Here is a 26,127-nt window from a genome sequence, read left to right as displayed (position 1 = left end):
GTGAGATGAATAAATTATAAAGATTTTGATTTAATATGGTTTAAAGACATCAATGGATCTATTATTCCTTGGATCTTACATCATATTTTCATGTGCTCTAGTAAAGTGAAACTCGTAGCTGTACCCCATCTTCTCCTTTTCTACTGGATGAACGAACTGACCAGTAAATCATGTCCATGTTTGCAACCTAGATAGACGACAATTTTTACTGTCATAATATTTACGTATATTCGATATTCATTATCGTATATTACCTTAGTTACTTGGTGATTTAAACCACGTTTTCTCTTTAAATTTCTTATTTTTTCATTTTACCCCCCCCCCCCCCCCCCCATTTAAAATTTACCCCTACCCTGGGGGTGCCGTAGGCACCCCCAGCCATTTAGGAGGGGGTATTTATCCCCGCAAACAAATTTTTTTTTGGGGGGGGGGTAAATACCCCCCCCCCAAAAAAAATAAAAAATCTCTAATAAAAAAAAATTTTGCGCGCTTCGCGCGCATTTTTAATACTATAATTTAAATTTTGGGGGGGTAAACTAAATTTACCCCTGCCAACAGATTTCAGGGTAAAATTTTGGAAGGGGGGGGGTTAAAAAAAATTTGCGGCGCGCTTCGCGCGCCATTTTACACCCCCCCCCCTCTCCAAAATAAAAAGCTTGGACACCCCTGTTCAGAATGACGGAGTATTAGGATATCATAAAAATTACTTACAATTCCTGCTTATAAAATCATAATTAATTTTGTAAACAAAAAGTAACGAAATGTGTATAATTTTATAACATTTAGGTTGATTAACTCCAACAGCACTTTACTGAATTATACTTTTTTATTTTTATTTTCTTTTTATGGAATTTAAGTATGATTTTTTTTGTGATTTTTACTAATGGAATGTACTGCAAAAAACGTTAAATTGATTTTGCATTTGTCGACTCAGCAAATGGATTAGTGAATCAACACTTCTGGTAGCCGCAGATGTTATTTTTAACGTCCATTTGTATAAAACTTATAAAAACATGATAGAACCCTAATTCTTATAACAAACTAGAGGCCTCTAGGGGCTAGACAAAAGTAACAGGATGTCTTTGAGTCTGTGTGCATGTGTGTGTCTGGTTGTACTGTAGTATCTAGCTTACGGTTATTATTTACAGCGAAGCTTCTCATTAGTCCTGCAAAGGTTTTTAACAATTTTGACGGAGGTTACTACGAACACCTTCCCAAAAGAAATCGTCCTAATAAAAGATTACCCTCTCAAAAAAAAAATTTATCATTTTTTTTTAAAATTAATAATTATAAGTTGACACCCTCCCTCTCTCTCTCTCTCACCTAAAGTGCCCCTAGAGACATGGCAACAAACATTTTTTTATAACAGGTTTTTTTCTTTTTTTCAAAATTGAATTAGTAAATTAGGCAAACATTAACCTATCTCCTCATATGTAGGTGTAATTTGTTGAATGACAACTTGACAATTTAACACAATTTTAGCCCCAATTTGACGTTAAAATCATAACTTCATTTTTGTGCAGTAATTAGTTAAAAATTTAATAAACTTAAATTGTCAAAAAAGTAACATTTTATACAAAAAAAGTATAACATTTTGTATTTTCACATTTTTATTTTTGGCTTCCTTCCAATTTCTTTTTTGAGATTAAGAAAATGTACTTAGAAATATTTTTTTTTCGGAATATGTAATTAAAGAAAAAAATGAACTCTCAGAAGAGGGTTGTTATTACGTATATCAAGTTAAAGTAAAAGTAGAGACAGAAGAAATATGGTTTCCCTATAGGTTTGATTGGTACTTTTTTCTTTTCCTCCTTTTTGAAGTATAATCATACCACAAATAGACGAGGATGCTGTCCATGACACTCTAACGTCATGTCCAACATCCCAGGATAACTAAGGGGAGCCAAATGTCCAATTTTACGTCCATACACCCTTGGTATTAGGTTAAGTAACTGTACATGTTATTTACTTGCGCCTGTTTTTGGCCAAAGCATTTTTCTTACTCTATGTCGCGCACCTGATATAGCAGAAGTAGGAACAATTTTTAACGTTTTTAGTTATGACGCAGTGTTAAGCCGAGAGTCAACGACGAGCGGGTGCGCTGCGTGTGGAGTCAAAAAGGCTAAGGTATCTCTACTACAAGGGGATCTATATTTTTGCGATTATAGATATAGTCAGCCAAATATTTTTTTTCTTACAGGGTTCTTAAGATATAGGATAATGAACGATAAATTAATGTACAGTCCTAATTGTGGTAATTTGAATTTGAAGTACCAAAAGTTCTGAGCAACGAATAAGATAAACCTGCTGTTAATCATTTTACTCGATCGTCAAAAAAATGAAAGGGGATAGTTTAAGTTACAAACAAATAAAAAGGATCCTGCTACAAAAAAAAAACGTATTAGTTAGGTTTTTAATATTGGTTGTAACTAGTTATTAGTTAGTTTGTGTATTTGTAAACATATGTGCAGCCTAAAATGATGCGATACACCCAACGTTCCTTTTATTTCATTGGTAAAAAATAAGATAATTAAAATATTTTTTTAAAGTGAAAAGAATGACATATACTTACAAAAGGATGTAAAGATTTTAAAGCACAAGAATAACAACATCCATAGAAACAAAGCTCTAAAATCAGATGGAAGGACAAACGAAAAATAACTCTTTTAAAGTGTCTGAACTTATTTAGCAAAACATACTTGCGCAAATACAGAAAACAGTAAAAGGACATACATTCATTTTAAGGATTTGTGTATAGAGAAGTCTCGCTTTTAATATTGTACTTTTTTTAAAGAATTATTATTGAAAAAATCAGATGAATGGGATATTTATATCATACAAAAATTAGTTGTCAAAAAAGTTAAAAACATCATATTTTAGATGGACGTGTGGACTTTCTCTACCTAATTATCATAGAGTTGCTACGCTTCCTAAATTTTACCTAACTGTTATAGAAATCATCGTACAACGTTTGAAATAGATAGGACAATTTAAACATATCTAAATTAATCAAAAGAGCTAACCGTTACGGATGAACCTACCTTAATTATAGAAACGCTTCGCTTGAAAAATAGTTTAATTCAAAATTAGGAGGATTGAAAGAGAATGCTTGGAACCAAACTATCACATCACTGTTCAAAAGAGCTTCGCACACACAGGTTATAATTATTGGTGGAGATTAAATATAGACCATTGTCCTATTACTGTATTAGACATTCACACTTGTTAACTTTTTGCAATAATTATCACACTGAAGTTTTTCAATTTCATTCAACTATAAAAGCCATAAAAAATGTTGATTACAAATCTAATATTATGTTTTAGGTTTCTAGTGGGGATCAAAATCTAAACTTTTCAGATCACAAGACAGTATTCAAGTAAGATTACATTACTTATTTTTAGATATCAGTGAAGGTAAATTAAGAAAAAAAATTATTTTTATATTTTCGTATGATTTTACCATATTTAAACAGAAGTTGAAGTTATTTTAGGCATGAAATTATTAATTGATTTTAATTATTCTAGGTTCAAACGAACAACTGACTTGCTTAGGAAACATGGCATATTTAAAAATATCTTATTATTAAGTTTATAATTTCAATGAATTATTGACAATGCAAAATTTTTGGCACATCTATTTCTTCCATTTATTTCAATGTTAATAACAATTTCAACAATTATCATACATTTTGTTAGATAATCTTTATCTTATCGGCGAATATTTAAAGCCGAAATAGATTCCATTTGTTAAAATATTTAATTAAGCTATATAGAACAAAATATATAGAATATGCTACTGTAAAGAGGATATTTTCTGCTACGTGTTTGCTCAATAAATATGTTTGTGGACAATGCACTATCAGGTGAGAATTTTCAAAATTAACACTTGTCACGTGACTGGGCAACCGCACACACCCTTTTTTAGAATGTGTGGAACACGTCACATGTATTCATACAACCTTGTTAGATTGTTTTACAATATTTCTAATGCAAAAAAGACCTTTATGTGTTTAAAAAACGCAAGTTGTATACATACTCTTAAACCGTACGAACACACACACTTACCTGTGCAGACCAGTGATATTACATACACACATATACATATACAGATACAACCCAAATATACTTACTAATTAAACAATAATAACTGTTAACCTTGTGAATATTTTTGTCACTAAAACATTTTTTTTATTTCTATTTTAGTATAAAGTATTCCAGTTTACCGTTCTTTTGTTTGATTCTATTTTGGTGATTGGTGCAGCTCTACTTACTGACATGATTATACTTGTATTTTAGTTATGCGCGGATGTGAGAGAATTTTCGGAGAGAAATTATTTTCCCTCATAGCAAGACCCACATTCTACAGGAATCAAAATATTTTATAGTAGCGAAACTTCTCATCAATTCTAATTTTCTAAACGTCCGTCTAGAACGTCATAGGAGATATTGGTTGCTAATGAAGATGAATTGCAAATCTTTTTTGATAATTTTTCTTATCAATAAGCATCGAGTATATAATTTACCTGGTCTGTAAGGAACACACACTTGATCCATCTGTTATGATAAAAGAGGAATTCAATGTATAAGTGATTTAATTACAGCTGTAGAAAATAGAAATAACTAAAGGGTCTAATGACCAAAATAATACTTACCTAATAAGCACATGTAAAAGTTGAAACTAATTTGATATTTTTAAAAATCAGACACTTTGTTGGAGGTGACACAGAAGCAGAACTCAGGTAATATTGATAACTTTGTTGGAGGTGACACAGAAGCAGAACTCAGGTAATATTGATAACGGGTATTACAGACTAACTTTGTTGGAGGTGACACAGAAGCAGAACTCAGGTAATATTGATAACTTTGTTGGAGGTGACACAGAAGCAGAACTCAGGTAATATTGATAACTTTGTTGGAGGTGACACAGAAGCAGAACTCAGGTAATATTGATAACTTTGTTGGAGGTGACACAGAAGCAGAACTCAGGTAATATTGATAACTTTGTTGGAGGTGACACAGAAGCAGAACTCAGGTAATATTGATAACTTTGTTGGAGGTGACACAGAAGCAGAACTCAGGTAATATTGATAACGGGTATTACAGACTAACTTTGTTGGAGGTGACACAGAAGCAGAACTCAGGTAATATTGATAACGGTTATTACAGACTAACTTTGTTGGAGGTGACACAGAAACAGAACTCAGGTAATATTGATAGCGGGTATTCCAGACTAACGTACAACGATATAATACAATACCATTCTTAACCTTATAAAGCTTAGAAAATTTAATAAAAAACAAAAGAAGCCCTTATTTTATTGTAGCTATTATAAGTTATACTTATTTTTAATTTTAATACATTTGTAAATAGATATATATTAGGCATACCTAACTTTTATGTTCATATAGAGGGGGAGGGTGTAGGAATTAGGTTCCAAAATTTCATATGTATCATATGATTTTATCCAAATAAATAGATGTTAATACCTTACTTCTCTAATTGAATTAGTAAAGGTTTGTACTTACCATAAATATTGTAAATACTTATCCAAACTAAAAGATAGGTATAACTTACTACTTTTATGATTGTAGGGCTACCAGAAATGAGCTGGCAAAGGCTGGTATCCACCTCATGGTTTGTCCAGCTTTTGAAGAGGATGCAGGTCACACATTTTTGTAGTTTAGTTGTCCTGGTCCATCTTTTGGAAAGAAAGGGTATTAGCCACGACTAAAATATTATGCAACTAAGCCAGAATCAATTGTTAAGTCCCTTTCCAATTTTAGACAGTATACATTTATAAGGGAGGTGTTCTAGACAATTTACAATTGAAGTTGATCTATCTTAGGAGAAACTGATGTTAGCAAGACTGATAAATACAAAACTAATATGGAGTACATCATGGAGATAGGTATACCTAAAATATGTACATTGAAAGTAATTGGATATTGGACGTAAAAGATCTCTAAAACTGATCTAGGCAGATCGTCCTAATATTTACCTTTTTATACAGCCATCATTTATTACCCTATTCAGTTAGGGAGTTGAATCCATTTTTATAGAAGCAGAAATATAATCTATGATTATGGTTTGGACCCTCTAAAACTGTAATCTACCCTTCCACTTTCCCCTCTCTTGGTGAAGATATCTTCAACGCCGATACAATTTTTGAAATATAAGATTCCACTTTTGTCTCTCTTGTTGAAGATATCTTCACCAAGAGAGGCAAAAGTGGAATCTTAAATTTCAAAAATCGTATCGGTGTTGAAGATATCTTCACCAAGAGAGGGGAAAGTGGAATCTTACATTTCAAAAATCGTATCGGCGTTGAAGATATCTTCACCAAGAGAAGGGAAAGTAGAATCTTAAATTTCAAAAATCGTATCGGCGTTGAAGATATCTTCACCAAGAGAGGGGAAAGTGGAAAGGTAGATTAAAGTTTTAGAGGGTCCAAACCATAATCATAGATTATATTTCTGCTTCTATAAAAATGGATTCAACTCCCTAACTGTTATTTATGTACTTTTATATCTTACAGAATTTTTATAACCGGTTTTTATTTGTTAGTCAACAGAAAAATATTTTTTAGGGCAGATTATGTTGCGCGCTGGAGAAAAAGATCCTTGTCTGCAGTTCAAGGTATTATTTTAGAAGTGCAGCTGTCTACACGCTCATAGGAGGTCCAAGCTTTTTTGTGGGGAGGGGGGGGGGGCTGAGGTGTTTGAAAGGTTTGATGGAGGTAATTTAATGTACTTTTAAAATTTGAGGGTGAAAAAATAAGGGGTCTCAATTTTCAAAGTTCAAATAAGACGTATATGAAGTTTACGAGCAGCAGCAAAAACTTTCTCCAATATTAGTCTTTAATGTATCTATCTGTGTAAACCTTGTTCCAACCTAATTTATATTCTAATTTGCATGATTAATGTAGTGGTATAATGACCAACAATAATTATACGGTAATTTTCCTCAAACTTTAGGTGGACCCATAAATCAGTATTACAATCATATTTCTAACTTTAAAGGTTATAGGCTATGTTATACCAAAGAGTTAAAGTTCCCAGAAGTGACGAGAAACAAAAATTTTGAAAGCAAAGGGATGCTTTTTGTGGTCCGCTAAAATATAAATAAAAAAGATAATATCAATTATTCCTCTCTGTTTTTATTTTTCCAGTTTTTTTATTTTTTTTATTTAAGCATATAATACATAGATACATATCATACGAGGTTATGTATGCACTATCTTTTAAGAATGCCATACAATTAAAGGAATTATATCTACATTATATGTTATTTGTTTTGTTTAACCTTCTATGAAATTGTATTTATTTTTACCTGGATCTTACACCAGATTATCATGTACTCTTTTAAGTCAAACTTGAAACTGGCTAAGATTAACCGACGTCCGCCGTTTACCTCATTCCTTACTCTTCTACTGGATGAACGTACTGGCCAATAAATTACAGGGCAAATAGCAAATGGACTATTATTTTTCCCCTGTCATAATATCCACGTATATTCTCCATCCATTTCTATAGAATTTCTTCATTTTAGATTACAGCAATGATGCCTGGGGATTTGGTCACTAAGATTTCATCAAACATTGGCAATTCCATACAACTAGGTAACCGTATTTTTTTTAACAGAAAAATATAGCTGATTTAAATTTCAGGGATGGCTACTTTCAGATCTTTTAAATAGAACTTGCAGCACTATTATGCATGACATGCTCAGACAACCACACTATCTTTGTTTAATTTTCCTTTCTAGTCATCGTAGTGAGAAACTTCAGCTTCCGCCAAATCAATTAAAAGTTACTTTTCATGGAGGGAGTTAATATTGGGCTGATTATTACATTAGTCCCCAAAGTTTATTCATAACGTTTTCTTATTCGTTAGTTTAACAATTTTGGGGACTTTTATACATTGAACCTTGATTGGTTGGTTCATTAAATTGAGTGCATATGTTTCAACCACTAATTGTAATCTACAAAAAGTAATTTTGTGTATTATCATTGAGGAGGTACATCAATTTATTTGCGTTGTCTTATCTCTTGAAATTTCTGATAACTTTTACTAATTGAGCATCTTTTTACTAGTTTAAAAGATATTTAAACTTATCCATAATCAGAACTTAAGGATCTTAAAAGATATGACATTAGACGAAAAGTTAAAATGATAAAAAATCAATAATGTTAGTGAAAAATATGAGCATTGATAGATTTTACTACCTAATTAAGATTTATTTTTAAGACAACTATTAGTAGAACGAGTTTATAGACTTTGTTTCGGTACAACGGCATTTGCCTGACCGTGTACAAGATCTTTTAGTACAGACGTACTAAACCTGCTACTTCCCACATGATTCAAAACCAGCATAGTTACTAATACAATTTATTGTATGAAAACGGTCACGCTAAAATAAAAATAACAAAATTAATAATCAAATATTAAAATGTTAAATACATCATAAAGAAAATAAATCTTGTAAAAGAAAATAAATCTTTTTCATTTGGGAATAATCGTCTTTTCCTTATAAAAGGTTTCATGATTTTGAATTTATGTTTCAAAATGTATAAAAGAAGTTAGGGTTATTTTTGCTTAAAATTAAATCAAAACTTAATGCGAGTTTATAATTCATGGATAAAATCATCATAGACTACTATTAAAATATTCTGATACAAAAATAAATTAATTACTTGGTCTAATTTTAATGAAAATGAAGAAATTAATTTGCCGTCTTTAAGAAATCATTCCACTCTATTAAAAATGCTTAAAAGAAAGAATTCTTACCGAGGTCATTGAACATGTCAAGCCGGGAAGCACTCAAAGGTATTTTTCAGTACGGATAACACCACATTTTGACTATACATGGGTTTTCATCACACAGATATTCCGCACATCTTGAAAGAAAGAATAAAGATGGCTGCGCTAGCTTTGTTTATGTTTGGTTGCGCAAGCGTTGTTTTGAATGCCGTGTTCAATTATGAACTTTTTGAAAATAGGCGCTTTCTAAACTGCCAATAATGATAAGGAAAACAAAAAGGATAAAGGTTCGAGTTCACAAACGCAACATACTATTATACTTCCAATACAGACTTTGAGATCTGTTAGTTAGATCTTATCCTATTACTTTGAACTTTAAGATATTTACCAATATTTCTTTTTTAGATGAACTGTCTGAAATAATTGGAAAGTATCTGGAGACTGGTAAAACTACAAGGAAAACTTATTTTCATAAAGATTTAATTTTGCAAAATAGGTTGGAAAAATAGCATGGTGGATTTTTACTTCCTTATATTTTTTAAGCCTTTGTCTTAGAACGTACATGCTATAAAGTGATTTCTTGTTATTAAAAACATTTTCATTCCATATCAATCTAGGAGACATTGGACTGTACATTACACTAAGATCTAAAGCTTTACAATTATGTTTTCTTATTTGTTGGTTCAAAAAATTTAGATATTAAAATCAAATCTTAATTAATTGTTTCAAAATCTAATAATGTGCAACTTTTTATTTTAATCTACAAAAGGGATAATTTTGGTTATTAATATTGGGTTTGTACATCAATTTATCATCCATTGTCTTATATCTTTTCGCATGACCTTTCATTTGCGGTAGAGAACAATTATCTCTGTTCCCATGAAAGGGCGAGAAAATGCATAAAAATGTGGATGAAAATATTAAGTTAAGTCCATTTTTCTTCTTTTAATCTAATAAAACTTTCTGCAAGGTAATAATTACAGAAAGAAAGATAAAGACAGAAAGAGAGAGAGAGAGAGAGAGAGAGAGAGAGAGAGAGAGAGAGAGAGAAAAAGAGAGAGTATGAAACAAGAACCAAAACGTACTTAAGAAGCGATGTTTTTTCTTTATTTCTAACTGAACTAAAGTTAATGCATAGGGAAAGAGTTAGAGACAAAGAAAAGGGAGAAAAAACAATGTCTGTCTTAACCTCTTTTCGAGGAAGCTTTGTGTTTATCAAGATCGAAATTAATTCCTTATCATTATCCCAAATTAAGCGCAAATGTCGTCTTGTTTGACTTTCCTTTTCTAATGAGACGCGGCATGGATTGTTTATATTTTGATGCGTCCACGTTCGTTACTTTTGAATGATATGTGAGTGTGTGAAGATTTCGGAGAACAAAATTGGGCCTATCATTGGTCTCATAGTGCGTGAACGACCCTAGTATACCAGGGGTTTGAAACCATAAGAACTTCAGGTAGAATTTGTTAATTTTATTTAAATGGAATGGTGTATAGGACGATTATATTTAGTTTAAAAGGCTTTAGCCAGCTAAGCATGAAACTTTATTATGATTAAGTATTATGTTTTAGTAATTTTTTATGTGCTTTTATTTTTGCATTTAACAATGATTTATTAAACCAAATAATTTTCCTTTAAAGCCAAAGTTTCCAAAGATTCTTAACCGTAGAGAAAAATGATTTTAAAAAGCAATTAAGATTACGTGGTTATAAAAACTGGAATTTTGTATTAATTGATTTTGTAATTTCAGGACTTTGAAATAGTTGCCTCAATAAATCTATAATCAAACCTGCTGTTGAAACTTGATGGTTCCTGGTATTGGGGGTTTGTGTGTACGTCAACAAGATCTCTAGAACTTCCCGCTAATTCGGAAGTCACACTCAACCAAAGTGTCATGGTTGAGACAATGTCCATAATATGATAATATAAATAGAAAAATAATTTATGATAAAAACAATAGGTATTAAGTTAGAAAAGATTAAGAAATCCTAGTTACTGTTTGTAACAAAAAAATCCAATCTTTTAAAGAAATGACACCAGTTAGGGACGCAATATAATATAGAACATATGACGAATGTTAAAAAGAAGGGTGTGTTAAAAATTTAGAATGTGCATATTTCTAATATTAAAGGCTAATTTCTAAAATCCTTTACTTTAAAGGAATCACCGAACATTTTTAACCTATCATAATTTAAAATTACTTCTTCTGTAGATTATAATTATTGGCTGAAACGTTTGAACACTACTATATTTTGAACTATCGTTTAAAGCTAATGAATAAGATAACATGTTTTAAAACTTTGGTTACCAAAGTAATTTACAGCTCAAATTCCCCTCCCTCCCTGATGTACAGTGGTGTGTACTGTATAATTAGTTAGAGAGTTCAGGAATATAATTAATTATTGATAATTAAAAGATAGTTAATCATAATTTTATATTTTGAATTAATTAAGTTTATTATAATTTCAAATTTGAACCTATGATTTTATTTATTTATGAAGGGGATTTTATTTAAGCTCTTTTTTTCGCAAAATTTTAGACTAAAAACATTATGAGTCACTTTACATTTTTATGAAAACAAAGATGACTTATAAGTTGTGATCTATCAATTTACGTGTAATTTATGTAGAAAAATGTTCATTTTTAATCGACAAAAAATGTTTACAGAGTAAATTCTATTTGATTAATAGATACTTTATAGAGTTTATTAAATAGCATTTTTCTCTGCATATTCTAACTAAGATTATTATAAAAAAATATTTCCCTAGAGGCTAGAGTCAAGCCTTTAGTGTACATATATTGTAATATTGTATTTATAAAAGTGTTGAATGCATAAAATAAAGATACTTAACTAGATGCAAAACCAAGATAACCTCTAATGAATAGGTACACAACGGTCAACAAGGTCTTTTTTGTACCAAGACCAGAAGTGACTGTTAAGCATATTATAAAGTAAATAACCATTCGTTCGATTGTACATCTATCATTTTTCTATGTATCTTTCTATAAAGACGAAGAAAAACCCTCAATGACGTCATCAAAATGAGGGATGAGGAGAGGAGGAGTGGGAAAGAAAACCCCTAAAAAGAGATGGATAATCCCTTGTTTTTATGACGTTACATGCTGATTTTTGAGGGACTTTCTTCGTCTTCTCTTTCTATAATTAGGGAGCTAGAGGGGGTTAAATGGCGAATTAGCCCACTGCCTTTCCCCAAACAAACAAAAAATGAAGAGGGCATGTAAACATATTGAAGGATGAAAGGCAAGAACTGCACTTTATTTGTAAAAAAATATGCTTTTTCATTATTTCCTTTTTAAAGCCAACACTGTGATGAATAAAGTTATAAAGATTTAATAAAATGTTCACCTTGAAAGCCATATACATTAGACAGGGTTATTTGATTTAGAGATATTTGTATTAAATTTCTTAGACCCTCTATTCTTTAACTTTATTTGGAAGCATGCAAATGTTATATGAAATTTGTAAAAAGAAGAGAGGAAACAAGTTTAGCAAGAAAAGTATTTGATTAAAGCAGTTTGCACTCACACATACAATAGTTAGATACATGATTAGATTACTGTGTATTAGAGTAAAAAATATCATTTTAATCATGGTTTTGTATGAATGAAATGTTGAATGTAATTTAATAGTGTTGGCAAGAACAGGCCGTTTGACAATTTTACTTCTCCAAAAGTGGACTACAAGCAACCTTTTTGAGAGAGAAAAAGTATTTAATGCTTATTTTAGGTTAGGTCAGGAAAAATGGATGTAGAATATACGTGAATATTATGACAGAGGAAAAATTGTCGTCAATTTAGTTTGCTGACACGTAATTCGTTTAATGGTCAGTTCGTTCATCCAAAGGAGGGGGGTTGGTGGGGAAAAAGGGGGAAACTATTTATTTTCATTTGTTGTTCAATTGTATAGAAAGGAAAATATATAGTAACATTATGATAGGCTATTGTAGATTTGTGGATGAAATATTACAATTTAAGAACAAAATATTTTATCAACGACATTTACAAATAAAAGAATGGAAAATATTCCGATATACACATATATATTTCAGTATCTAACTGAAGAAACTTTGAATTAACCCTTGTTGTGCACATTGCAGGCTTTTGTAAGCTTTAGTTTTATAATTAGCACAACTACTCTTGAAATAACAATAGTATGTACGACCATATGGATACACAATAATTAGGGTTAAATATCTTCTACTCCCGATTATAATAAACAAAATGCATACCTAGTAGATTCAAATTATTAAGAATGTTTTTTGTCTGATCCAACCCCCTCCCCTCCAAGAATGTTACGACGCCAACCGCAATGGCAGAATTAAATTTAAAGTTTGTTGCTATAAACCCACTCTCTTTGACTTTTATACTACAGGCCTTTTAAAAGTAACATTTAATGATTATATTTTAAAGATAGAAGAAATATTTTAAACCATTTAACTGCAAAAGAATGTTTCTCTTCCAAATGAAACACACATACAAACATATTATGTGTTATTCGAGGACGACTTCGTCCATGATAGATAAAATATTTGAACTCCTATTCAGACGTTCAGACAGACAAAATCTAATATAGAACAGTTTCGTATTTAAGTAATATACAATAATATCAGTGAGATAGAGGGGGTAATAGGCAGTTTCTTACACTAGTCCCCAAAGTTTTATTAAAATGGTTTTTTATTCATTTGATTAACAACTTTGGAGACTTTAGTGAATTTTGATTGCTATTCATTAAGTTGATTGTTTAAACTTTTTCACCACTGATTTTAATCTACGCGATAGGGAATCATCCTTGAAGATGTAAATCAATTTATAGACCATTATCCCTTTATATCCCTCATGCAATAATATACATATTTCTATTGAAATTGGCCACTACGCTTATATGCAAAATAATATAAACATATATGAATTCAGGGGGTAGGGATATTTTATCCAAAGAAAAACATTTTTTCATCCAAATGTTCAACAGATTGCATTAATCCTTCCACCCATATAAATTTTGAGCTAAAACTGGTAGTACATAAAATGTTATGCCTAGATTATAAATATTTTGGAAGATTTAAAACAAATATTGAGCATCTATTTCTTACATATAATTTTTAAATCCTACAAAAGGATATTCAGTAATTCTTGACATGTATTTTTATTCTCTATGATTAAAGAATAAAAAAATTTATTCGAGGTATGCTCATTTCATTTTCTAATTGCCTGTAGAAATATAGTTATTCTTAAGATAAAATATCCATTTCTGATGTATGGTGTGTTAAACTTCATACTATTTTATGCCCACTATAAAGCTAGTGTATTAGGGCAGCTCAATAAATAGCATTAAACTAGCCAATAATGAAAATTATTTAAAACGCTAAAGTGCCAACCATCCATAAACCGCCATAATGTACTAAGGGCATTTGGTATTATTAAGTTTATATGGGGCAAATAATGTCTTTTCTTCGGATGTAAATGACCCAAATTTTCCTAAAATGTAGCTTTTTGCAGACCACTTTAATATGCATTTAAATATTAACACACACTCACTCAACCGACCACACACACACAAAATCATACACATATGTTGGGTGAATGAACTAATATGTGCCAGGGAGGTAGGGGACAGTGGTGCTTAAATTAATCTGCATTCTTTACTTTCCCCACAGTAATCATAAGCCAATAATTCAAAATTTTGATATTAAGACTTGGGAAGTCTAACGAAAAATTACGTCATACAATAAAAATGACCAATGATAGGCCGGTATATATTATAATTGACCAATAGTAAAACTTATACTGGCCTATCATTCGTCATTGTATGAAGTAATTTTTAGGCAATATTTACTGCTTCAGAATTGAGAACAAATTACTTTCTTTGAATTGTCCTATCCCTCTAAACCTGAATATGTGCATTAAGTGTTAACTTGAGAAACCAAAATCCTGAAACTAAATTTGAGTTTAGCTTCTCAAAACTTTAATATTATTAATTCTTTTAAATTCAGGGATTAGGGAGAGAAAACATAATCATTACAAATAAACAAATAATTTAAGACAAGATTAATAAGTAGCGTAGTACAGAAAACACAATCAGTAAAATATTAAATCAAAATAAAATATTAATTGCTCAAGAGAATTTAAGGAGCTAGTTTTATACAGACAGGCTGATTTAAAAAGTAAATGTTCAGAAAGACCATTACAAAAATTTGAAAGCAATGAAGAAAAGAGCAATAGTTTTTATTTCGTAGCAAAATCTAGGTAAGATCTAAAAGATTTAGGCATTTTGTCTAAGAACTGCACATTATTTTTTTGTATCAAAACTTAACTTTATAATACCCTACGTAATTTTTTTTATATTAAAAATTCTTTTTTGAGGAGGGGGGAAGGGGTTAACACATCTTAATGCGAAGCAATCGGAGGCAAGTGCAAGCCACTAGTTTGCAAAAATGATAGGCACCTATTTTAAATTTGCTAGTTTCGATGACAGGCCAAATATTACAAAAATAAAATTGGGCTAGCCTAAGATTTTTCGTTTTTCTTAGCCTTACATAAGTATAAAGGAATGTATAATACAGAGGCAACTTGGCTAGCCTCAAAAATGTGACAGTATTTGGTCTAATTTAAACTTAACGTCTGCGGAAAGTCATTTGTGCATACTATGAATGAGGGAAACGCAATTATCAAGATTAGGGTACCAGTGTTATTGTAAGTCCCATATCCAATTGATCCCTTCCTGATAATAGCTAAGTTTGTAAAATTGTACTAGGAATCTTTATTATATTATTCAAGTGTATAGAAAATTTTATCATGTAGAAATTTATAATAAAAATTTAAAAATTCATTATGTTAAAAAAGGACATATAGCCTTTCTGGAATTGAATGTAGGGTTGCTAGGCTTTCTAAATTTTACTAAAGTCTCACAGGAATCTAATACCTGTATCTAAGTTTGAGAATGCCAAAATTAGATATATCATATAAGAGCTATATGTTAATGGCAGAGGGAGATACCAGACAAAGTACACACATCTATTACACCACTTCTAGGATACACATAGTGGAAGTTATGAGACACCAGACAAAGTACACATTACACCACTCCTAGGATGTATATATCACTGTAGTGGAAGTGATGAGACACCAGACAAAGTACACACATCAATTACACCCCTCCTAGGATGGACATATCACTGTAGTGGAAGTGATGAGACACCAGACAAAGTACACACATCCATTACACCACTCCTAGGATGCACATATCATTGTAGTGGAAGTGATGAGACACCAGACAAAGCACACACATCAATTACACCCCTCCTAGGATGTACATATCACTGTAGTGGAAGTGATGAGACACCAGACAAAGTACACACATCCATTACACCACTCCTAGGATGTACATATTACTGTAGTGGAAGTTATGAGACACCAGACAAAGCACACACATCAATTACACCCCTCCTAGGATGTATATATCACTGTAGTGGAAGTGATGAGGCACCAGACAAAGTACACACATACATTACACCACTCCTAGGATGCACATATAACACAATTGGATTGCATCACGGACCAACGGACTGGTATATTAATAAAATATTTTATTTTCTCTAAATTTCATCCATCAGTTTAAAAGAAAATAGTAGACAATTTCCCAATTTTACTTTTATCTTTTTTATATAAAGCTGATAACCGATTGTGTTCTCCATTTTATGGAAGTATCATATAGATCCCAGGATGATTTTCTATATTCAAGACTTTAAAATCATTTTTGCCTTTTATCTTTTTTCCCTGCCCATTGGAATAAAGAGCTCCTAGTAACTCGGGGCTCAGCCACTATTGTGTACATAACATATGAATTGAGTTCATCTTTAAATCTCAAACATAAATTTTCAAAAACATTCTTGCGGCCATAGAACATCATTAAACTTTACTGAATTTTCCAGAAAGAAGGCATAAACTATCATTATGACTTAATCAAAGCATTTAAACGTCTATTTATCCGTGAGTATTGCATTACTTACTTCACAATTAGACCATACTATACTATTCTGCGTGTACAGATTCAATTTAGAAAGGTTAAGAAAATTATTTTTCCTTTTAATACAAGTAGTCATAATTAGATTTATGCTGAAGAGTTATTGTTTCTAATAATCACGTTGATATTTTTACTACATAAAACCTATTCAAAATAAATCTTTATTCTTGTAACGATTTTACTAGGAGTACAAATAGCACAAAATGAGAATCTAAATCATCTGAGCCATTTCTTAGATCTTTAATTACACACAGACACATATACTATTTCCCTACTTGTAAGAAAATATCTTCTGCTTGGAAGAGAAACTGCAAACCATTACAAAAACTTAGCTTAACTTTGTTTCTCAAAAGTGTTACAAAAATTAAAAAGCCACAGTTTTTTGGGTTTTACAAGTGTAAGTGAAGAACTCAATGTAATTTTTGGTAATTTAAAATTCTTAATTATTCATTATTCAATAAATTTTCTTTAATCCAGTTAGCTGTTGATGTACCAATAAGCTTATAAATTATCTAAGTGCAAGAACATTAATGCTCAAGACAACCTAAAAATGCAAGTTTAATATTTATAATCTTTATGATTTGATTACAATAAGTTTTTTTTGTATATTAATATCTTCTAAATACTTCAACCTATGTGGTTAATAGGCATACCTATTTGAGAGGTACCCATATACAGGGGGTTAAATACACCAATAGTTTTATTTTTAAAGAAATTTAGAAACCTTTTTAAACAATATTTGTAGAACCACCCTGGCAAAAAAACTTGGTTGTGTGTAAAATAGGACTAGGTTAATCCCATACAACAACAAAAAAAGAAAATTAACTAATATAAACAAAGAAAAATCAAGCTTTTCAAGAAATGTTTTTTACATATAAAATCACCTACAACAATAACAATCATTAAAATTGGCAGTGTTGTAATGGAAATGGGTATTTATTTAATGGTTTCTGGAAATAAAAAATAAATTCGGTTGATTTTAAATTTGTTTTTAAGGCTTTTCTTTTACATGTCATGAAATAATTATTGTATTTTTTACAAATAAGTTAAACCTCAGATTTGATTGGTTGACAGAAGATGAAAATAATCAGCTGTTCAAATGTTTGGATTATATCAATACTTTTGGTGAGAAGGCTAGACAAACAGGTAAATATCAATTATGGCAGATGTCTCAGTTAGGTCTTTAATGTTCGGATCAAAAAGTGTTTTAAATTTCGAATATCTGTGGTATCTGCCTTGGTTAAATGGCAGACACCCGAGTTCAAATGACTACGGCAGTGCGAACAGACGTGGACACATATATTATAGAGAAGTTATGCTTCTCTAGCAATCACTAAGTAACAAACAGAGTCTATTCAGTTGTTCCTTTATTCAGGGTCTAAGGTTTACTACAGTTATATACAACAAACAATAAATACACAGATTGGAATAAGTAATCATAAACATAATCAATATAATACATATACAATAATCAGTTTGGGCAATAATGATCCCCCATCCGCTGGTTCGGATCCTGCTATCTCTTGCAGTAAATGTTGGCCTATTTTCGGCCGTTTGCACTTATTTGGCCTGTTTCAGCCCATCCGCAGGCCTGTTTCAGCCCTTGAGCGCTCAATCCTCCGTTAGATGTCTGCGCTTCTCGCGGTTCTCCGTCAAGTTTCGCTGCTCTCCGCAGTTTCTCGTCCGATTTCGCTACTCTCCGCAGCTCGGGTTCCGCCACACTTAGTGGTCTTTCGCTAGGTTTCGCTTCCACAACTGCTGGATACAGAGTTAGACCTTGCTATCCAGGGTGGGTAATTCAGGTTGCTTGTGTCAGTTTTGCCAGTTTCACTGCTGGGAGTACCTTAGCCTCAGCTGCGCGTCTGCTCTACACTTGTGGTTTGCCGTAATCTCACACAGCTGTCACCAAAAGTTGTGGTATCCGCCTTGGTTAAATGGCAGACACCCGAGTTCAAATGACTACGGCAGTGCGAACAGACGTGGACACATATATTATAGAGAAGCTATGCTTCTCTAGCAATCACTAAGTAACAAACAGAGTCTATTCAGTTGTTCCTTTATTCAGGGTCTAAGGTTTACTACAGTTATATACAACAAACAATAAATACACAGATTGGAATAAGTAATCATAAACATAATCAATATAATACATATACAATAATCAGTTTGGGCAATAATGATCCCCCATCCCTGGAAAGGGTGGGGGGAATTAACAATACAGCTTAACCATAATAAGGCTGTCAAAATCTATCATTAATTTTAGGCATAGGGAGGGGGTCGGCTGACCCCTTCCCCAGGACTCGGGGGAGGGCCCTCGGCCCTTCTCCGAACCCAGGTCAGGGTTGCCATAGACATGGCTCGCGGTTGCCGAATACCACATATCAACCCTACAGTTTTTGGTAAATTTTGATAGATAATCAAATTCATGCTTAAAATATTGACAAATAGAAACTATATTGAATAGTAAATCAGCTTCACTGCATCTCTGCTGGAGTCCCAGCCCTACAGAAGAATTTTACCTCATTAAGGCTTGATCTTAGATATTTCTATCTTATGATATTTAGGTATCACCTTACTAGTAGATGCTGAGTATACCTATATGAATCCTGATACTTCAGCTATGGATTTAGATATATCCATCTTATTATATCTAGGAATCACCTTACTAGTAGATGCTGAGTATACCTATATGACTTCTGGTATTTCAGCTATGGATTTAGATATATCTATCTTATTATATTTAGGTATCACCTTACTAGTAGATGCTGAGTACACCTATATGAATCCTGGTATTTCAGCTATGGATTTAGATATATCTATCTTATTATATTTAGGTATCACCTTACTAGTAGATGCTGAGTACACCTATATGAATCCTGGTATTTCAGCTATTGATTTAGATATATCAATATTATTATATTTAGGTATCACCTTACTAGTAGATGCTGAGTATACCTATATGAATCCTGATATTTTACCTATAGATTTAGATATATCTATCTAATTATATTTAGGTATCACCTTACTGGTAGATGCTGAGTATACCTATATGAATCCTGGTATTTCAGCTGTAGCTTTGGGTATGATGCTTGCTTTTAATAAGGTAATACATCTAAACAAAGAGAGATTTAAATTTCTGTGGGTGTTTGTTATGTTTAATAATTTTGGTTCAAAGCTCATAAGGTTGAGAAAGGTTTCCCTAAAGTTTTATTGCTTTCTAAGTTTTTCCAATAGGCCATACTTAAAATCACAGGTGAATACTTTCTTAATTATACCCTATTGTTTCATGAATCATCACACAAAGGTTATAATTATAAAGACTAATTTAAAACGCTTTCATTAATGATTAATGTTTCTCACCTGCCCTAAAAGTAAAAAGGTTCCTTTTAACTGTTTACATGCTAGGAGAGACCGATTGTCTGGAATACCTACCAATGTTATCTGAAAGCAGCCCTGCAAACTATTTCTACTGAAATGGAAATTGTTGAGAAGAGAGGAAGGTTAAAAACTTTTATTTTGTGATCAAACATATGTATCAAAATTATACCATAACAAACTTAGGAAGGAAGGGGCATGGAAAGGGTTAGTGGTATACTTATCGTTGCAAGTTATTCTACTTTTTTTCATCAGTGGATTCAGCTTGATTTCAACATAGTGTTTTGTAGAGGAAAGAAAAAAATATTACATATTACCTAACCTTGCTCTTAAAACTGATCTATGGACCATTGAAAACGTTCTCTTGAAAATAGACGACCCTTTTTCCTGTGATTTTAAGAGAAAATAAAATAATATTATATTGACAAAAAAAAAGGCACCCTATGATTTGAGACTATACGTCTAGCTGTTTTCAAGATCTTTATTGACACATAAATATAGATTAAAACATCTATATACTTCGCTATATACAAACTTGTTTTATACTTAAGCTGTTTTGGAGCTAAGGTGGTGCGTGGAGCATACATGGAAAAAGAGAGAAAGCTGGCAAAGGTTTTGTATCCATCAAAATATATCAAATTCTTATTTTGAAATTATTTGTCCTTAATTTTAAAAAATCTTTTATGCATTTCTACAAAAAATGCAATATTTGTTTGATGGATAATGTTTGGTGGTTAGATGCAAGGGTATCCTGATCCAGTGAATGATACCTATGCGGATACTTGTGCCATGTATGACAGGTAGGAAATAGAATTAAATAATTGGATGGATAGTATCTGGTGGTTAGGTGCACAGGTATCCTGATCCAGTGAATAATACCTATGCAGATACTTGTGCCATGCATGACAGGTAGGAAATATAATTAAATAATTGGATGGTTAGTATCTAATGGTTAGATGCACAGGTATCCTGATCCAGTAAATGATACCTATGCAGATACTTGTGCCGTGTATGACAGGTAGGAAATATAATTAAATAATTGGATGGATAGTATCTAATGGTTAGATGCACAGGTATCCTGATCCAGTGAATGATACCTATGCGGATACTTGTGCCATGTATGACAGGTAGGAAATATAATTAAATAATTTAGTGGATAGTATCTGATGGTTAGATGCACGGGTATCCTGATCCAGTGAATGATACCTATGCAGATACTTGTGCCATGTATGACAGGTAGGAAATATAATTAAATAATTGGATGGATAGTATCTAATGGTTAGATGCACGGGTATCCTGATCCAGTGAATGATACCTATGCGGATACTTGTGCCATGTATGACAGGTAGGAAATATAATTAAATAATTGGATGGATAGTATCTAATGGTTAGATGCACGGGTATCCTGATCCAGTGAATGATACCTATGCAGATACTTGTGCCATGTATGACAGGTAGAAAATTTAAATTAAAGAGTTGCTAAAGTCTTAAGTGTGCACTTTATTCGTACTCCCAAATCTGGTATATACACGAATGGGCTTTTGTGCCTTGGGAGAGCTATATTTTTTCCATATTTTTTTTCGTTTTTTAATGTAGAAATTTATTAAATAGAGAACTTACAATATCAATGTAATCATTTACCAATAAATAGACTAGAGACTTCGCCACTGAAATCATGGGTCAAACCCCCTCTCTTCCAACCATGAAAATAGCTTTGAACCATCACATGACCCGTAGACGATAAATTCTGGGTTTTTTTGAATTATGGTTTAGTTAACTCGCCACTGCTCTCTAAATAAGGACAGGGGCGGGTAGAAAAAAACTTATACCCAGTCAAAGACATTTATAAAGCTCCACTTAAACGAACAATCAATGCGGATAGCCATAAGTAAACAGTGATCCTTTCGTGTATCTAACTATAAATTATTCCTGAAATACTCTTTGTCCACTCTATCACTCATGCAATCTTAGATAAATTAGATTAAGAGGCAGAACCAAAGATTTTTTTAATGGTTTCAAAGTCTTTGTGTCTGCCATTTGTCTTAATAAATTGACCAAGCCTACTTTGCTTGATTAACTTCACTAAAAGATTCGATTGATAATGAAGATTTTTTTCTTTGAAATATATTTCGTTATGAAGCAGCAGTAGTTACTAGTTAAATGTTATGGTTGAGATAGAATTATAACTGTTAAAAGCCTAAGATATTGCCAACAATTTTTCAGAAAATGACTTTGTCTTAGCATGGTTGAATAATTACAATCTTTACTCAAATAAAAATACTTCTAGAAACCTAATTTACCCATACTGATTTAAATTTAGATTAAATTAATAGTACTAAATAATCAGTTAAAATATGAACTAAACAAAATTCAATAAAATTAAAGTTATTTTCATAATAAATGTAGCTTAAAGTGTCTCAATATTTTCTCTTGAGGAGAACTATCCTTCCATGGCTAAATACCTTGACACATTTATATCAATTGATATTCAATTTCAATACATTTCAAAGTCAAATCCAGATAGAGTCGTTCAGTGACAAAAATCCTTATAAAAAGTTGCAGGATGTCTATATGTTTGTCTGTACACAAATATCTAACTAACCGCTTGGCCGTAACGGTAATGTTTTAGAAGTCCTTTAAACAATTATTTATTAGTGGTGGATAAAAAAAGTTGATTTGTATAGATCCCAAGGGTAATGACCACTTAATTAAACATTGGTTTATTTTGTTATATTTTGAGACTTTAAACTAACTAGGTAAAAAAATAGTATGTACTGCTGCTTTGTCAGACGCCAGTCATTCATGATAAGACTAGTAGATATTTATGCTATTTTTTATTTCATTTTGTTTTGACGAATACTAGTACCCATCACTGAGTGAATCTTATTGAGTGAATTATGCATATTCTAAAGAGCAAATACCCTCTGACACTTACTTTTTATGTAAGGCTTTTCGGCTTGAAATAGAACATTGAGTCAATGTTTCCATGTTGGCTGATTGTTATTACCCGAGGGGTTAACATTATCAATGTTTTTTTCTGTTAGTAGTGGAAACATTAATATTTTTACAAGCACTAGAAAATTTAGTGAATCCCAAGAAGATTTGGTTATTAATGTCTTAAAACTTTTTTTAAAAATAATTGAACAAAAATTTTAAAAAGTCTTCAAATTTATTTTCAATGTTTTCAAAAACATTGAGAAAAAAATCTTCGAAATGAAAAACATTGACAAATGATCCAATAATGTTTACAATAACCTTTCTAGTCCTACGTGTAAATGAATTATTTAGTTTAAAGTAGCAAATCCTGATAAAAAGTTTATAAAAAAAAATTTAATTTCAGGGTTGCTGAGTATATGATGACACATATTTCCAAAGTTGGCAACCGCTGCAACATTGTACTTGGAACACATAACGAGCAGGGCACTATTCCTTTTTAAATTAAATTAATAACCAATAAAACCCTAAGTATCCTAGATATAAAAAATTGTTATTGAAAATTGCCAAAGATCTTTAGGCATCAAAAACCTCAATTTGAATTTAAAAATAAAGGATTATTTTCATCCAGAGTGTTCTAAATGCCGCTACAAAGTTGACTGATCTTGGTCTTGACCCACGTTCAGGTATGTTCAAATTATCCACCCAGTTACATAATTACATTAAATACAAGCAGTTGGACCCATAGAGGGTACTTTCAATTATAGTTTTTTTAAGCAGAAAGAAAACAAAATTTGTTTTATAGTATCGATTTAGCTCAGGAAGATTGTTCTATTCTCCCCTAAAATAGTCATAAACCTTCCATGGCCTTTGATGTAAATGAAAACCATAACGGTGCAAAAAGATCTACAAAAAGATTTTTTAAAATTTAGTTACAATGAGATACAATGCTTAACTATTAAAATTATTCTGCAAACCCTGTCGTTAATAATATCTATTAAAAAACTATACTTTTTATTCCACAGGACAAGTTGTATTTGGACAAATCTATGGCATGGCCGATCAGATTAGTGTTCCTCTATCAGCTGCGGGTTTCAAGGTAACAATTGGTAATTGGTCGGTTGGTTGATCTGTATATTATGCTGGACAAAGTGTCTCAAAAATCAGCCATGTGACGGAATAAAAATGAGGGATAATAAATCTCTTTTTTAGGGTTTTTTTTCACTACTCCTCTCATCTCCCTAATTACTGATTTTTGAGATCCTTTGTCCAGCTACTGTATATGTATCACAACAAATATTAGAATCCTAGTTCTGAATTTTTATAAAGAACAGCTTATAGTGTCTCACAAAAATAGTAGACAAATGTTCCAACGCTTGGCCGAAAAATTCAATTTTCGTCATATTAAAAGGGAACATAGGCATATTTCGGCTAAACTTTGGAACATTAGTCCATTTTTTGGAGACTCTATAAGCTGCTTCGATATATAATGTTAAAATTCCACAAGATATTATAATTTTATTTATACTGAAGCAGCTTGACTTTAGAATGGTATTTGATGCGCAAAATTCTTCACATAAATTATGATTTTTTTATCTGTTTAATAATTGATTATAAGAATCATATAGGAAATGTTTAAATATTTTATTTTAATAATCAAGAAATCCTCTGACTCTTAATTAATCAGGTGTATAAATCTGTGCCCTACGGACCTCTGGGAGAAGTTCTGCCTTACTTATCCAGAAGAGCTGCTGAAAACAGGTCAGCTATTTAGATTATAAATAAATTTTATTACGTAAGATGAGCAATTTATTGAGTTGGAGTTTTCGTATTTCAGTGTGTTACTTTAGGTCAAGTTAGGTTAAGAAGTCTGTAGGCCCTGTAGGGGTTACGCATAAATTAAAAACTACCATCCAATCCTAATTTTCATTTATTTTAAAAAAATTGAAGAGTCTTTGCTCGCCAGGCAAAATGAGTTAAAATATTGAATATTACTTATATGTGTAATGCTTTAGAGTGGTGTTAGCTGGAGCAAGAAGGGAACTAGAACTTCTCAAATCAGAGCTGAAATCTAGGCAAGTTCCTGCTAGGTTTAGAATTAGAGTTGAACTTGTATATCCGCAATAAAATCACTTTGTTTCATTGTTTTTTGGATTAGCCATAGTTTCTTAAAGTTTTGACCTAAGACTCCTGGAGTATGCTGAGAAACTTTTGTATTGCCACCAGGGCCAGCTCAAGCTCAAATATATTATTCTATGTTTCATATTATAGTAGATATCGGTTAAATACTAAGGCATATCAGAAAGAGCAAAGCATTTGTATTGTTAGACCTTCAAGACAAAGGTCTTCATATAAAGCGTTGTTATTTTGGTTCTAAGGTTCAATATTTCATTCTAAATAAGAATAACATATAGTTAATACTTACCTGTATATTATATCTTATTTAAGCTACAAATTCATTTTTAACTTTAGATTTATAATGAGAGGTTAACAAAAAAAGAAGAAGTCAGATAAAAAGAAAATTACTATTTGTACTTTAGAAATAATCCTACTAATAATTTATATATTAATGTTAAAAAAATAAATAAATATTAACAAAAGATTTTGCAGAATTTTTTTTAACTTTTGGATATTCTTAAAGATTATTTTTATTATGTATAAAAAATAGAAATGAATAAAAATTTTAAATAGAAAAACTACAAAATAATGAAACATGGAAGGCTGAAAAGGACATTTATATTACCTCGACTGGACATACGTACAGATATACCCTAGCTATAAAGTAAAAGTACATTGTCCTAATTTATGCAAGAACCTTACTGTGTGACATTTATTTTCAACCTAAAGTTGAATGAGTTTGTAAATTGGTAAACTTCGATGAATTTTAGCTCTACATACAAACTAGCACACACACTCATACACACACACACACACTCATACACACACACACACACACACACACACACACATACACATACACACACATATTAAAACACATAGGTGCATTTGAAGAGTCA

General features: G+C 31.5%; 1 protein-coding gene across 4 annotated transcripts; it reads left to right on the top strand.

Moving 5' to 3' along the window:
- The first annotated feature begins 2,425 nt into the window (after window positions 1-2,425).
- On the top strand, window positions 2,426-25,713 carry LOC145322363 (hydroxyproline dehydrogenase-like). Of its 4 annotated transcripts, none has more exons than XM_080164343.1 (23): window positions 2,426-2,514; window positions 3,091-3,158; window positions 3,325-3,377; window positions 3,526-3,552; window positions 3,805-3,863; window positions 4,297-4,366; window positions 4,704-4,739; window positions 5,592-5,662; window positions 5,846-5,908; window positions 6,587-6,636; window positions 7,549-7,618; window positions 9,165-9,216; window positions 17,859-17,947; window positions 19,816-19,904; window positions 20,207-20,301; window positions 20,728-20,788; window positions 21,569-21,630; window positions 23,517-23,595; window positions 23,742-23,796; window positions 24,136-24,209; window positions 24,798-24,871; window positions 25,126-25,185; window positions 25,583-25,713. In XM_080164343.1, the coding sequence occupies exons 1-23, from the start codon at window positions 2,478-2,480 to the stop codon at window positions 25,599-25,601; spliced, it is 1,413 nt and encodes a 470-aa protein (XP_080020469.1). In that variant the 5' UTR covers window positions 2,426-2,477; the 3' UTR covers window positions 25,602-25,713. The 4 variants fall into 4 exon arrangements, with proteins under 4 accessions (XP_080020469.1, XP_080020470.1, XP_080020467.1 ...); XM_080164344.1 differs by lacking the exon at window positions 21,569-21,630 and adding an exon at window positions 21,460-21,521; XM_080164341.1 differs by lacking the exon at window positions 21,569-21,630 and adding an exon at window positions 21,351-21,412.
- Window positions 25,714-26,127: the final 414 nt, after the last annotated feature.

Source organism: Acartia tonsa, chromosome 6, assembly GCF_053477335.1.
Source record: "Acartia tonsa isolate MP-2025a chromosome 6, ASM5347733v1, whole genome shotgun sequence".
In the NCBI taxonomy this organism is placed as follows: Eukaryota; Metazoa; Arthropoda; class Copepoda; order Calanoida; family Acartiidae; genus Acartia; species Acartia tonsa.
The sequence above is the reverse complement of the archived record's forward strand: the minus strand, read 5'-3'. Positions and strand labels throughout refer to the sequence as shown.

Bases quoted from the DNA above. Each gene is read 5' to 3' on its own strand.
- LOC145322363 (XM_080164343.1), top strand. From the start codon at position 2,478: ATGATGCGATACACCCAACGTTCCTTTTATTTCATTG. The intron at 5,663-5,845 runs GTCACACATTTT...GATCTATCTTAG, and splicing joins AGCTTTTGAAGAGGATGCAG to GAGAAACTGATGTTAGCAAG. The intron at 6,637-7,548 runs GTATTATTTTAG...TCTTCATTTTAG, and splicing joins ATCCTTGTCTGCAGTTCAAG to ATTACAGCAATGATGCCTGG.